This window comes from Temnothorax americanus, unplaced genomic scaffold (genome assembly GCF_048541705.1).
Source record: "Temnothorax americanus isolate GAGA-0224 unplaced genomic scaffold, ASM4854170v1 Scaffold5, whole genome shotgun sequence".
In the NCBI taxonomy this organism is placed as follows: Eukaryota; Metazoa; Arthropoda; class Insecta; order Hymenoptera; family Formicidae; genus Temnothorax; species Temnothorax americanus.
The window spans coordinates 3,244,258-3,257,869 of NW_027509657.1; the positions used below are offsets into that span (position 1 = coordinate 3,244,258).

At 41.0% G+C, this 13,612-nt stretch overlaps 1 protein-coding gene and 1 long non-coding RNA gene across 2 annotated transcripts in view; both read right to left on the reverse strand.

The window, feature by feature from the left end:
- Positions 1-299: 299 nt before the first annotated feature.
- Positions 300-13,612, reverse strand: part of LOC143904228 (uncharacterized) — a 43,026-nt gene continuing 29,713 nt past the window's right edge. The window contains exon 3 of the long non-coding RNA XR_013258871.1: positions 300-3,643. This is a non-coding gene — a long non-coding RNA (uncharacterized LOC143904228). The remainder of the gene's footprint in view (positions 3,644-13,612) is intronic.
- Positions 7,039-12,243, reverse strand: LOC143904087 (uncharacterized). The gene is made up of 2 exons (XM_077418367.1): positions 11,971-12,243; positions 7,039-11,174 (listed from the first exon to the last, which is right to left on the reverse strand). The coding sequence occupies exon 2, from the start codon at positions 11,149-11,151 to the stop codon at positions 9,796-9,798; it is 1,356 nt and encodes a 451-aa protein (XP_077274493.1). The 5' UTR covers positions 11,152-11,174; positions 11,971-12,243; the 3' UTR covers positions 7,039-9,795.

Sequence of the window (13,612 nt, forward strand, 5' to 3'; positions counted from 1 at the left end):
GTCTCTCTTACCGACAATTGTCCACCACGAGAGCGCTGGAAACTTTCATAAATTTCGTCACAGAGCGAGCAAATGGCTTCCGGTCCAGCGGTCGGACATTGTCGATAACAGGCACGTCGCCAGGGGGCGAATTCAATATCGCATTCGCACTGTCGAACCCTCCCCCCCGTTTCCTCCACCTCCAATGGCCCCGTTGGTACCCTCCGCAGCTACCTCTGTGTGCCCGGTGCCCCCTCCTCCCCTGTCACCCCCGCTGACACACACCCCCCTCCGGCATTGTCCCTCGTATTGTCCCGAAAGTTTTCGGCGAGCCGGCATAGCGACTGAGCCGCGTGAATTACCATATGAATTAAAGTAATGTGATATACGATCACGGGGCACGTCCAACGCGGCCGCATTTGAAGAAGACACTTGCGGATCCAAGAAACGCGAAAGGCGGAAAGGGCGCCGGTGAGGCGGAATCGCGAGTCACGAAAGCCTGGATCTTTCAAGAACCGTCGCTGGGAATAAAATCGTACTTCCGGTTACAAAAGAATCACGAATTTCTAGAGATCAGAGATATCTCCTAAAAATGAACTAAAATTTTCGGAGCGAGAGTGAACTGTCGGCCCATTTCTTCACATTTAATTTGCTAATCATCAAAACAAAGTTACACGGTAAATAAATATCTCTTTCTGAATCGTAGCAGTAACTATAACATCAACAGAAAGCTAAAATTAATTAGCTGCATTGATATATTTAATGCTGAAAAAATTGATTATTTGTGAAATTCATTTTATATACAAAATCGTTGCTGTATATATAAAGTTTAAAATATAACAATTTCATCCTATCTTTTACTGACGGCAAGACATTCTCGTTTTTTATAATACTCCCTTAAAAATTTCAACTGATCGTCAATTTTACATTCATTGACTAACTTGAATGAGTTCGGGCATCAACGATTCCGACATCCTTTAGACAGTTTTCGGGCTTTTGTATATTGTTTGGGTGTTTGCCAGCGTGCGCGCGGGACGCAAATTTGTCGCGGCAGAAAATCTGCCGAAGACAAATCGCGCGCGCAACCCCGGAGAGACGCTGCACGTGCCGGGCACTTCGATACCGCGATAGCGCCTCCCCGTTTTAAAAACGGTTGCCCCGCGATCTCCCCTCGATGTCTCCCTGCCTCGCCGCCCGCCTGGGTCTCATTTCGAGCGATTTGGGGTCAGTTTGAAGTCGCTCACAATGGACCGGCCATCGCGAGCATTACCGCGGCCGGCTATCGGCTCAACGGCGCGCGCGTAGCACGCGACTCTGCTTTCTGGCCGGAGCGATATCTCGATCGCAATAAATTCACATTAAACTATCTGCTCCGCTATGGTCCTGGCCGCAGCTTTAATACATCCCGTCCCCGCCCGCGACCCCACCGTAGTCCGCCTGTGCCCTCCTGTGCAAAACCACCCCCGCCGCGCCGCCCTGAACAACGGATGGTCCAGCCGCGGCTTCGTTGTCGGCGCCAATTTTAATTTTCTGATTTTACGATCTTCTCCGTGTCACTGTTGCGCTGTTGTTTTCTCTTTTCTAATTACACTTTTTCATCAATTCTCAACTACAAAGAGATGCGACCTACACACTGATCTACAAAATATTAAATAACTTTATCTTTAGCTAAATAAAGATATAATTTTTATTCATAGATGTTATATGTTTTTCATCGAATCTCATTTTCGATATCTATCGCTGGAAAATCATTATTTATTTCAAATGGAATTACAGTTATTCTATTTAATCACTTTAAAACGTGTCTCATTAAAAGTTAATAAACACACGTGTCATTAAACACATGTTTAGATTTCCAAATATATGACAAAAAAGACTTGAACTGCACGGTCCATTCTGTATTATCATTCTTCCTTTCTTCCTCTATTTTACCGGCGTGCTCCATCTTCCCGTTGGCGAGCAGAGGTAATTAACATGAGCGAGCCTCGCTAATCTGGTGTTAGAATCGTGGCGATTACCACCCCTAACGCAGGTAAATACAAGGTCGCGTAAACTCGACCGCCGGTTAAACTCGCACGCCGTTCGCTCACAATGGGCGGTCTGTGTAAGGCTGCCGCATTAATTTCTAGTAATTATCAGAGGTGTATTTCATTCGGGGTGGGTCGCGGGTCGTGTCCGGGGTCGGCCACTGCGTGTTAACGCCGTTGTTATGCCCCATTATATTGTCCTACCAACACACGCCAACACACGGAGGGAAAAGGCAATTGCGTGTAGAGATGGGCGTCACGGCCCGCGAAAAAGCTCGCCGTGCGGTCCGTTTTGAAAAATTAAACGTGTGTTATCCCTGCATTCTCTTTCTCGCACGATGCATTCTTTCCGATTCTACTAAAGATACGGAATGTTGACTATATTGTACTTTAATTATAATAAACTGTAAGTTATCGTGGCACATTTTCCGTTCTAGATTTGTATTTATCATCCATTACACGTATCGCTCATACACGAAGAAAAAATGCAGTCTGTAAACAGTTCGAAAACGTACCGATATAATATATATTGCAATTTTTTTATATTTTATAAAATATTATGTCAAAGTAACCAGTGTTCTTATGTTCCGTCATTTTTTGCCATCTTTGGTCACATTGGTAACAATGCGGTCACCCTAAATATTTTTCAGACAACGTGATTCATCGTTGCGTAACGCGCGAAAACACGCGATCAAAACGAGGTTTTGAATGGAGAGTGGCATCGCGCCGCGTAACGAATCGCAGCGAAAATTGATAAAATACTGTTTAATCCGCCCCTCCTCCCCAGCTCTACGCCTCCGCGGCGCGGGAGATAGCATTACTAATTTATTTAAATGGACTTATCTTGCCGAAGCCCCCCGATAGGAATGTAAATTGGAACCCTCCGAATCAAGGGGGTAATGGCACGAGTAAGATAAAGATATTTTATTGCTTTGCGGTCGGACATATTTAAGCAGGGTCGAAAGTCTTTTTTTCCATTGTCGAGTGATCCGACGGCAGAGAGACAGGGAGAAAAGATGCGGTTCCCTTTATTAACTTTCCGCCGTTATTCGCGAAAATGGATCTTCGCAGATTAGAAATTCGTGCCACGCCAGCTGCTGATTGAATACGAATATATACGCTTGGTTATACAAAGGAAAATAACGCGAGAATTAAACTCGAGTCTTCAATATATACATTATACAATATTCACATATCTTTCTCAAAATCATACGATTATATGATTGTATAAATATACTTATATGAATATTATAGTTTTTTATAATATACTAGTGTACCAATACGCCATTGATTCTTTATAATTCTTTCTCATCTTCTCTATTCACACTTTAGATGAAAGAAGGTTGCAACTTGCTTTTCCAAAAGTCGCAATTACCACAAAGAAACTACTTAAAATTATAAGATTTACCAAAAAGAGAAAAAGTAAAAATGGAAAAAATTACAATTGATTCGCGGGAAACACATTTAAATGTTCTTTAAAAATAGCAATTAAAATTAATAAAAAGAAATATATTAAATAATGACTCACCGAAAGAAAACTAAAGACTTAAAACGGGCGTTTCTTACAGCAACGGCTTACTCTGGTCATTCATTTTCTCAAACACACAGAAGCTCAGTTACAGAAGATACTCGTGTACCTGTAACACAAAAAATGACGATTTTGTTATTATTAAAATTTATCTTGAAGTTAGAAGATTTATTTTCTCGTCATAGTATCTACACATATGTATATATACAACGGCGCCTTATTTGCGCACTTACTCTTAGCACTTAGAAGATCGTTCGCGCGGCTATTCCCTGCGTAATTGTGATGATAAATCTGTGCCACGAGAGCCGCGAAATTCGAGCGGATACGCGTCGACGTTCCGCGACGGCGCAACAAAGAGCAAGCGGCTGCCGAAAAATAACGCGACAAAAAAAAACGCAAACAGGCAAAACAGAATAAAAATAGAGCAGAATAAAATAGAGCATTGTCGCGCTCGGTGGAGGAGCGGTCGGAGCGGCGAAATAGAAAGGGCCGGCCGCGCGAGCGCGGGCAATAATTCGAAACAAAATGTCAAGCGAGCCCGCCATTGTCGGGCGCGGTGGTGCGGTAGGCGCCAACTAGCACCAACGAGAAAATATCGTCGACAGTAAATCAAGGTGCTCCGGCAGAAGAGAGAGCAGGCCCTGGCCCTTTCACCCCTTTCATCCCTCCGCCGGCCGGACGATCCGCTCCGGGCGGCCGCACGATCGCACCGGAGCTTGCTTCCGTTTTTCATCATACGTACGTCGTAAATAAGCCAAGACAGCTCGCCGCTTCAACGTTTCAAGGTTGCCACCGCGAGCTTCGATCGCCCGTAAGCCCGTTGCGCTTCGGGAGCAGTCAAGTTCTGCGAAAACCCGTGACCGAAAATTCATCCAGCGAGCGAAATAATATTCTCTTGATCCTAATTAAATATATAACGAAGATAGCGCAAAACAAATGTGAGAATATACTCATTTATATTCTTAATGATATCGATGAAAAGCACTTCCAATTTTTATCAGACATGTAAAAAGTACATGGAAACACTCTCTCGAAAAGGAATCTTCTTGTCAAATTTCTTGAATCTTTTGTTTTTCAAATTAAGAGAAAGTTCTGAAGATAATAACGACAGATGCTTTAAATCAGAAGCGTAATATAAAGATCTCACAGGCACTATTAGCGTACCGAATATACGTGCGAAGCTCCACGAGCAAATCACAACATATGCCCTAGAAAAGTGCTAGCTTGCGCGAACGAAATCGTTTAGCGACGCCTGATTGACACCGAAATGCTGTAACCGGCTGCATCGTGAGACCGATGTAAGCTGCGTGTTCGCAGTCAAGTTACATAATCGTACCGGAAGACCGTGACCAAACGGGAATCGGGGTGGCCAATGATAAAGGACAGACAAGTACTTAAGGCAAAAAGCGATGCACGAGACTCGATTAATCGTTGTGTTTGCATATTAGTTAAAAATCGAGAAGTTACATTGAAAACAACAATGAATAAAGTTAATCGGTTTTTGCATATTGCAATATTTCGCAATATTATTTACATTTAAATAATGCAATTTAATACGATTAATTTAAAATTTCTTTCTTTTCTATATATATATGTATAACTTAATTTTGAAAATTTTGTAAAAATAATTCCAAGTTAGAAAAATCTATAGATCAAATTCTATGGATGCAAGCAATGACTCATGTCTTCCCTTGTGAAGACCCCATGAGATCCCCAAAGAAAATGCGTATCCCGTGATTGAAGGCACAATGGCGGAAGGTGATGTGGACGTCAAGACGCGGCTCGTCTGGCGAGAATCGGTAAACCGAGAACTTAATGTCTCGGAACGGACGCCATATTAGCATATCCGCGTCCAATCGTCGCCCACGTGGCAAGGGTGCCGTGGCGAATCGGGCCCGGGCTATGACATTGTCATTATTTCACTGACAGAACAAGCATGCGCGCGATTCTCCACGGGAAGTATCGCTAACAAGGGTGAGAAGAGCAGCGGACTGATCGCGAGAGAGGAAGACAGATACAGGGTGCTCGATTTAAATGAAAGCGTGGGGCCCCGATCTCGTAAGGCTTTTGTTTCATTAATTTGTTCTTGCTTCTCAAATAATTTATAATAATCAATTTTCTTATTTTACTAATTATCTTTATTTTTATGAATGTTATCTTTTTATCATAGATGTAAAGAAAATAAACGATTGTTATTAAATAAAGTTAAAATTTAGAAAACAAAATTCGCAAATCTACGTTTATTAAGACTGTATAGAGAAATATATTTGCTAATCTAAAAAGAATCAAAGTCAGAAGAAGAATAAGTTAAAAGAAAAAGAAAAGATAAAAGTAAGAGAAAAGAATTTTGCCACGATAGAAAGTATGAGAAAGAGAAAGAGGAATGATGAAAAGAACGAAGGGATGATGGGAGTCCTCAGGGATCCCTTCATCGCTCTGTAAGGGATACAACTACGAGGTTCGGGTGCTCCATGTTATTTATCTTTATGGACCTTGGGCAGAGGGTAAGTACACTTACTTCAGGGGTGGTGAAGGGGCGAGCTTAAGCCGGAACGAGGGCGGTAAGAGATTGTTTGTCGTATTGGCCGCGGTTTCGACGAGCTTAACGTTACCCGTTTAGGGGATTTTGCAATGACTTTCTCTCAAGAGAAGAGACAAGAGCCAGTTGTCTTTGTGAAAGAGTTTGCTTTAACTCATGAAAACGACATAATGCGATAAGTGTTAATGTATAATTCTACTTTAACGTAACTTACCAATTATATCACAACAGCAATTATACATCACAATATTCTCTTATATTTAATTTCAAACTGTATTATTGGGATATATAATTGAGATATACATATTATATTTTAACGCAAATATTTTAATATCAGGTGTGATTAAAAAATTAAAGTGATTAAAAAGTTTAAAGACTACAAAGACATTTGATGCACAAACCGTTTTTATAATTAAAAATTCTTTGTAACTCTTACTCAAATAAATATGTGAGAGAGATTGTTTGATGTTTTATGTATTATTTTACTCGAACGTAGGGTGAAATAACAATCGATTCGGCACCCGCGAATCGGATGTCAGGGAAAGGTCTCTGAGTGGCCAGAAATTAATCTATTGCCGCGTAATCGGCTTTCGGTGATTTAGCACCGAGGAGACAAGAGGAGGATGGACGACGTCGATGAAGTAAAGAGCAAGATCGATTCTATATCTGGAAAGTCATTGTGAACTCGTATCGTGCCCAACAAAATCAATTAAGAACAATTGTTTTAAAAAATATATATAAAAAGATCTTTACGTATCTGTGTTGTGTAAAAAGATGTTTTTATCACAAACAATATAAATAATAATAAAAATATAAAAATATACTCCATAATATATGTAGGTATAAATTCCAATTAATATTTTATTAGTAACTAATATAAATATATGAACTAATAACCTATCAGCAAATAATAAATCAAAAAAGAGGATATAAAATATTATATATATAGTTTTAATTATCACGGATATTCTTTTATTAATTAACAACAAGCTAGATTACATACAGTGCTTATGTACAATGTGATATTTACAACAAAGTGATACAACGTGATATCTGGATAAATCAATTCTTATAAAACGAAACAGAACATCGATATCTCTATAATGAAGAGAGATTAATAGTTTACTATACAGACTTATATATCACATTTAATCTTAAAACAACTTCGTACACACACACGCATTGCGATATCTTACTTAGTTAATATTTCTGTCAATATTTTATTTCTGATAATATTTCTGACAATTGTAGAATGTATCGAATCGTTCGTTAAACATCTATACGATATTTCAGTTTGTCCCTTTCTTTCAATATCGATACATCCAACTTACTTATAGTTCCATAATTTATAAACGCATTCTCTTTCGTATTAAAAGTTTTACTACCTGTATTTACACGCTACTGTGATTATTGCTGTACAGAATACTGCATAGGTCGTACTAATGATACGCCTTCTCCTCGAGATTTATATAAATAACCCTATTCGAAATTCCACTATATTGAATCGCAATATGAATCAAAACTAAACGATTAATTTAATCAGAAATAATAATTTGTTTTTTTTTACTTTTTAAATGCAGATTAAAATGTTACTTCTGTATGGATTCAGTTCTTCCAGTGACATCGGGATGCGCGAGGCGATAATTCACGTAATTTTCGGACAATATTAAGCCACTCGACGACAGCTTAACCCTATGTTAAGCCGCATACCGTCGGTGGGAGTGCGACGGGGGTGGAAAACGATGGTGGGGGCGGCTCTCGACGGTGGTTGGAAACCGGGCTGTATTTAAAACGCGAATGCGCGCAGGCCGATTCGCCGTTTGAAGTTAAATGGAGTGTAAATGGCAGATAACAAACCGGCACTGTTTCCGATTACGGCATTCATTGTTTCCTACCATTATGCGCGCTCCGACGGTTTGTGTGTGACGCGGGTTACGGTTTACGATCTATTTATTACCACGCCGCCCTCACCTCCGTACACACGGCCGAAATGCGCTTTACACGCTTGCACCACCCCTCCGCAACACGCGCAACCCTTCCGCATCCCCGACCGCCCCCCTGCGCTGCTACTATCGCCACATTCGCACCCACTACACCCGTTTCACCTGTCTGCCGCTGTAAATACGCAGCAAATATTTTACTTTCTACAATACATCGTGGAAATAGAGTCGTTCGAATGGACCGTATGTAATTTGCTAGTATATCGAAATACGACTGCGATTATTTTATCTCTGACAATTTTAGCACGCTGCTTTTCAAATAACTGCATGATTTTAGGATACTTTTACTACAGTTGGTTTCGTGTCCAGAGCTACGTGTTTTTAGATTGTTTATTTTATTTATTTTTAAAATAATGAACAATCTTCAATATATTTTAAAATTTATAAAATTTTGAGAATTTATATAAAAAAAGAGATAGAAATATCAAATACTCATTGTCTCACTCAAATATAAAAACGGATGTAATATGTGAAGTCTAAAAGTGAGGTTTAAAAGTACTTTAGAATTTTAATGTCTATTTAATGAATTTAATGTGTATTTTAATGTGTATTTCAATCAAATACCCAAATACTAATTATGTAGATTATCATATAGCTTAAATTTTTATATTTTTCTGCGGAAAATCGAAATTACATCTCAGAGTCTGTCTATTCTATTTGATATTTCAACCTTTTTCTTAAAGGAATGTAAGAATTATGATTTAAAATGTTTCAATAATTCCTTTATTTTCTAAAAACTATAAATTTCGATATTTTAAATTGATCAAATTCAATTACCCCAAACACACACACATACGCACTCTCTCTCTCTCTCTCTCTCTCTCTCTCTCTCTCTCTCTCTCTCTTTCTTTCTTTCTTCACAGATAACTCTTATTTTACTTACTTTAATGAATTAAATTTATTTACAAATTGTTCCTACCTAATATTGACTAGACAGGGAATGTCTTCATCGCAGTGCATAAATTATACTAGAGTATTTTTGTATATGGATCGACATATCCGTAGATATTAATTGTTCTATGTAAACATTAAAATTTTCTTATTATACACGTATACAATGTAAATACCGCAATAGTATACATCTATACAGAGTGTGGATTCAAGGAGCAGCCCTTTTTTGAGTTTTTTATTCAATTTCAAATCGATTTGTTCTTAACAAGAATATATGTTATAATCAATCTTTAAATTATAAATGTATCCACTTGAATCTATTCAAATTAAATAAAAAACAAGATTGTTCATATACTTGCATTCCTGAAATTTAATTCCCGAGAAAGTCTTCGTTTTCAATCGCTCATAGCTTAAAAACTTAATCGATCGATATTTTTGTTGAGAAAAAATCGATTCTAAAAATTAGCAAACAGATACTTATTAAATAAAAAATGCCTCTATAAATCTGCACATTACATATATTCACGATGAAAAAGATGTGGAAAATTTGTTTAACCAAAATTACTGAGAATATGATAATATGTGTGTGTGTGTGTGTGTGTGTGTGTGATAACACGATAATATTAAATTTATATATTTCTGATAGCTCAAACATTTTTTTTGCAAGAAGTAATGTCTCAGTTTCTCTCTCAATTTAATAAGATATAAATGGACAACAAGTTCACCGTTATCACAAATTCCATAATCTGCTACGTCTCATTGCGCACCAATTCAGTTCTCAAAGGAATAGCCAGCCGTTAGAATATCGGCTTCGATCGGCATTTTTCGTCGTCACTTACTGTGAACAGTAGTAGTCCTCCTCTTGATTTCGACCTGGTCAACAATGCCGTCGCTCTCCTTATCTTGATGGGCGGTCATATGTCTAGTGAGATGGTGCCTCTCGCGGAAGCTCTCATCACAGACGGGACACCTGAGTTTTTCCTCCCTCCTCCTCCTTGCAGCCTCGCCCGCACTCTCACTCTTGTGGTGAGAACGCATGTGGTAGACCAGGTCGGAAGTCATACGGAACGACAGGTTGCACTTGGCGCAGACGTTCTGCGCCGGTAAAGTCAGAGCGGCGAACGACGGCGGCAAGAGGCCGGCCACCCCGGCGGCCGTAGCCAGGAATCTCGGCCTGGCGAGAGCGTCCGCCATCGGTGGGAATACGGAGATGGGGTTGTAGGAAAGATTGGGATAAACTGGCGGAAGATCCGGTCGAAAAGCGGGCATCTTCGGACTGGGCACATTAGGCGGCTGAGCGATCTGCGGGATTTTCAAGTTCTCCAACAGCCCCGTCTGACCGGCCTCTGCTCCCATGGTCAGAAAGGGGTACGCCATCTTGGTGGGAAACGGCGCATACTTGTAGCTCGTCGCACCGGGCAACGACACCACCGGCGGACTGACGCTGCTTTGATAACTCGCGCGATCATCCGGCGATATCGATGACCTCGGCGATGCTTGGCCGTCGTCGTTGAAGCCGTTCCGCTGCCCGACCAGATTTACCTTCGTGAAGGCACTGCGAGATTCCCCGTGGCGATCGGTCGCGCAGGAGATACCAGTCTCGTAAACCTTCGGGCAGGCCAAGATCGAAGAATCTGTCGATTCCGGACAGGTGGTCAGCATAGACTGATGATGGCCAACAAAGATAGGCGGACTCGGGGTCTTCTGAAGCCGACCGCCGGTCGGCGCGTATCTCCTCCCGTCAGTATCTGGCGAAAGCCCTGGCAAGGTTGGCGTTAAGGTTCTGGGTGATACGTATGGTGGACTGAGTGAGTTCTCCGTGCATTGCAGCAATCTTCTTCTGTCTGAACCACCGCCAGACTCGTTGTCGTAGTGTTTGATAGTGAGGTTTTGCGGCAGCCTGTCAGTATCCAAAACGTTGTCCACGGAGATGTCGTCTCGCGAACGGTCCTTCCGTCCGGTTATCAATCGCAATTTTTCGTGCTGACGACGCGCCAGGTTCTCATCGGGCGCTACGAGGAAAGCGACATCGAAGGAGCGCTTGCTAGCTCGTTGAAGGGGGTACGAAGCTTCGGGCGTGACGTCGCTAATGGACGCGGGGCACGCCGACGTTAATGCCGTCGTGGCCGGCGTCGATGTCGCGGGGGTGGCGCGGTCGATGCCACCCGTGCGATCTTCCATTGTCATCCTGCTCGCTCCGGATGATCGACCTACGACAATGACGGTGAGTGGACAGTGAGTGCTAACGTTGCAGCGATTCGGAGTGATTGATCGACCAAAATTCGATACACTCGGCCCAGATGTCCTACATTCGAGAAGCATAAATCGGAGCGAGGCAAGTTTGTCGAAATAATTGAGAAAAATTTAAGCACGTTTTCTTCTTATTCACGCGTGTAACATCAAGTTCAAATGTTCTTGTAATTGTCATTATGAAAGTTAAAGTGATACTGGTAATGAAAGTGCAATACTTTATAAACATAAAGCGTTAGGTAAAATATGCTACCATTCCAAATTTCATTTTAAAACAATATTGATACATATATTATAAATTAATATACAGTCCATATTATAATCTGTAATTTATATACAATTGTGTTAGCAAAAAGTTTTTAAATTTAGAAATTTCTTTTGTTTGTAACAAAAGACTATTACCCAAAAGATTGATAGTATAATAGTAAAAACTCATACTTAATCACATAATCGTAACATTATTATCAATCTATACTTTTTGCTATTGATATGTGTGATATAATTTATTCCTATAATATCTCTTTCAATAATTATTTTATACAAGTCCTTTTTTTATATTGCGACTCAAAACTAAATTTTATTAATATAAGTAAGAACTGTAATATGACTATCCATAATGACATTACAAATTAGAGTACCGTTTTAAGTAATAAAAAGAAATAAATAAGGCTTCTAGAAAAAATGTATGACTTATTTTAGACACTTGTGTATTCCGTTATATGTAAGCACATAAGTGACAGAACAGTACCTACTTACCAGATTATGATGGCAAGTGTTTTCTTCTAAACACACGCGGTTTGTAAGCTATACTAATTGGACCACGTTTCCCATACCTCAGGATGGATATTCTTCGATCTTCTCTAAGGCATCATACTGCACTTTTTCACAAGGCTATCTCGTTGAAACCGATCCTCGCAAGCACGCGAGTCCAAAATAAACCACAAAAAGCAAAATTAACACCCCCTAACGGACCCACCGATCTGGTGTACAGTCCGGGGCGCACTAAAGTGGCGAACACTCGGTGCCGTATCGGCGGTTCGCGTTAAAATGAGGGTGCTGTTCGCGCATCCCCCGTATTTAGGGGTAGCCGTCGCGGAGGGTAGCGCGAGCGTGGCAGGTAGAGGCGCGACGAGGGTGGCACTGGCCAATAGCAGTGTCTGCAGCGTTATACGGGGGTGGAGCGTAGCAACGGGGTGAACATATTCGCTCGTCGGGACGCGTCTGCTAACACCGTCCAGACCACGCCTACATATTTCAGGTTCGACACATGTGCCCGGGATCGTCGTCGTCGTCGTCGTCGTCGTCGTCGTCGTCGTCGTCGTCGTCGTCGTCGTTGCCGTCGCCGCCGTCGTCGTCGTGGGCTTTTGCCACCCCCCTTCCTCTCCGTCCGACTGCCTTACCCTCTCCGCGTTGCGCAACGCGTACCGCAGAATCACGTTCTGCCAGAGTGGCGAACCGGGTGGCAAAGACGACGGCGGGGAGAGGATACGACCGGGGGACTGTAATTCAGCCTGACAAACGATCTTGAATATTTTTAACGCCCGCGCCCCGATCTTCGCTCCTTTTTTATAGCCGTTTCGTGACTATATTGGACGTTCGGCAGACGACCCAGGTCTGCTGATGAGAGAAGGTCCGACAACAGCAAAGAAAGTCGTTTCAAAAACGCGCATACAAAATATGTAAAAATTCTATTTAATAAAACGAACGATAGAAACATTGAAAATAATTTCATTCAAACAAGCTTTATCAATTACATAAATAAGCTCACCAAGAAGTAACTTTTTACGCACATTTACATATTATATTATTTTTGTTTATAGTATTACTAATCATTTTCTTTCATAATTATATAATTATAATATATTTTCAATTCTGTGTAAGATTCCCAGCTTATTTATAATTATTTAAAAATGATGCTTACGTTTGCGCATTTCGAGTGCACAATTATTGAAATATGAGCCATTGCGAATTATCTAATCATTCTTGTGAGATTACGTACGTAAACCTCGAAATAAGTCAAGATGGCATCGTAGTTTCATGCCGGAAAAATAACTTCCGATACAAGTAGGTGCAGCGGGCAAAAACCCGCCGCGAAGCCAATAGGCGATCAATCATACGCCGGTGATCTATTTTACCGGGCATGTGAGAGCCGTCGATTTCTTACGCGATTCCCGAGATCCCGACAAATCCTAAGGGGAACGCCGCGAGGTTAAAGGACATTAACTTCTTGATTGAGTCGGCAAAAAGTTGTAATGACTTTTCGATTGGCGCTATCCCGCGCCCGGCGAAGATTCGCAAACGAGTATTTGTGGAAGAGAACATCTCAGTTTCTTATATCTTATACACAGAGTGTCTCAAAAACAAAGTATCTTTTGTCCACAGATACTGCAAATCGGAT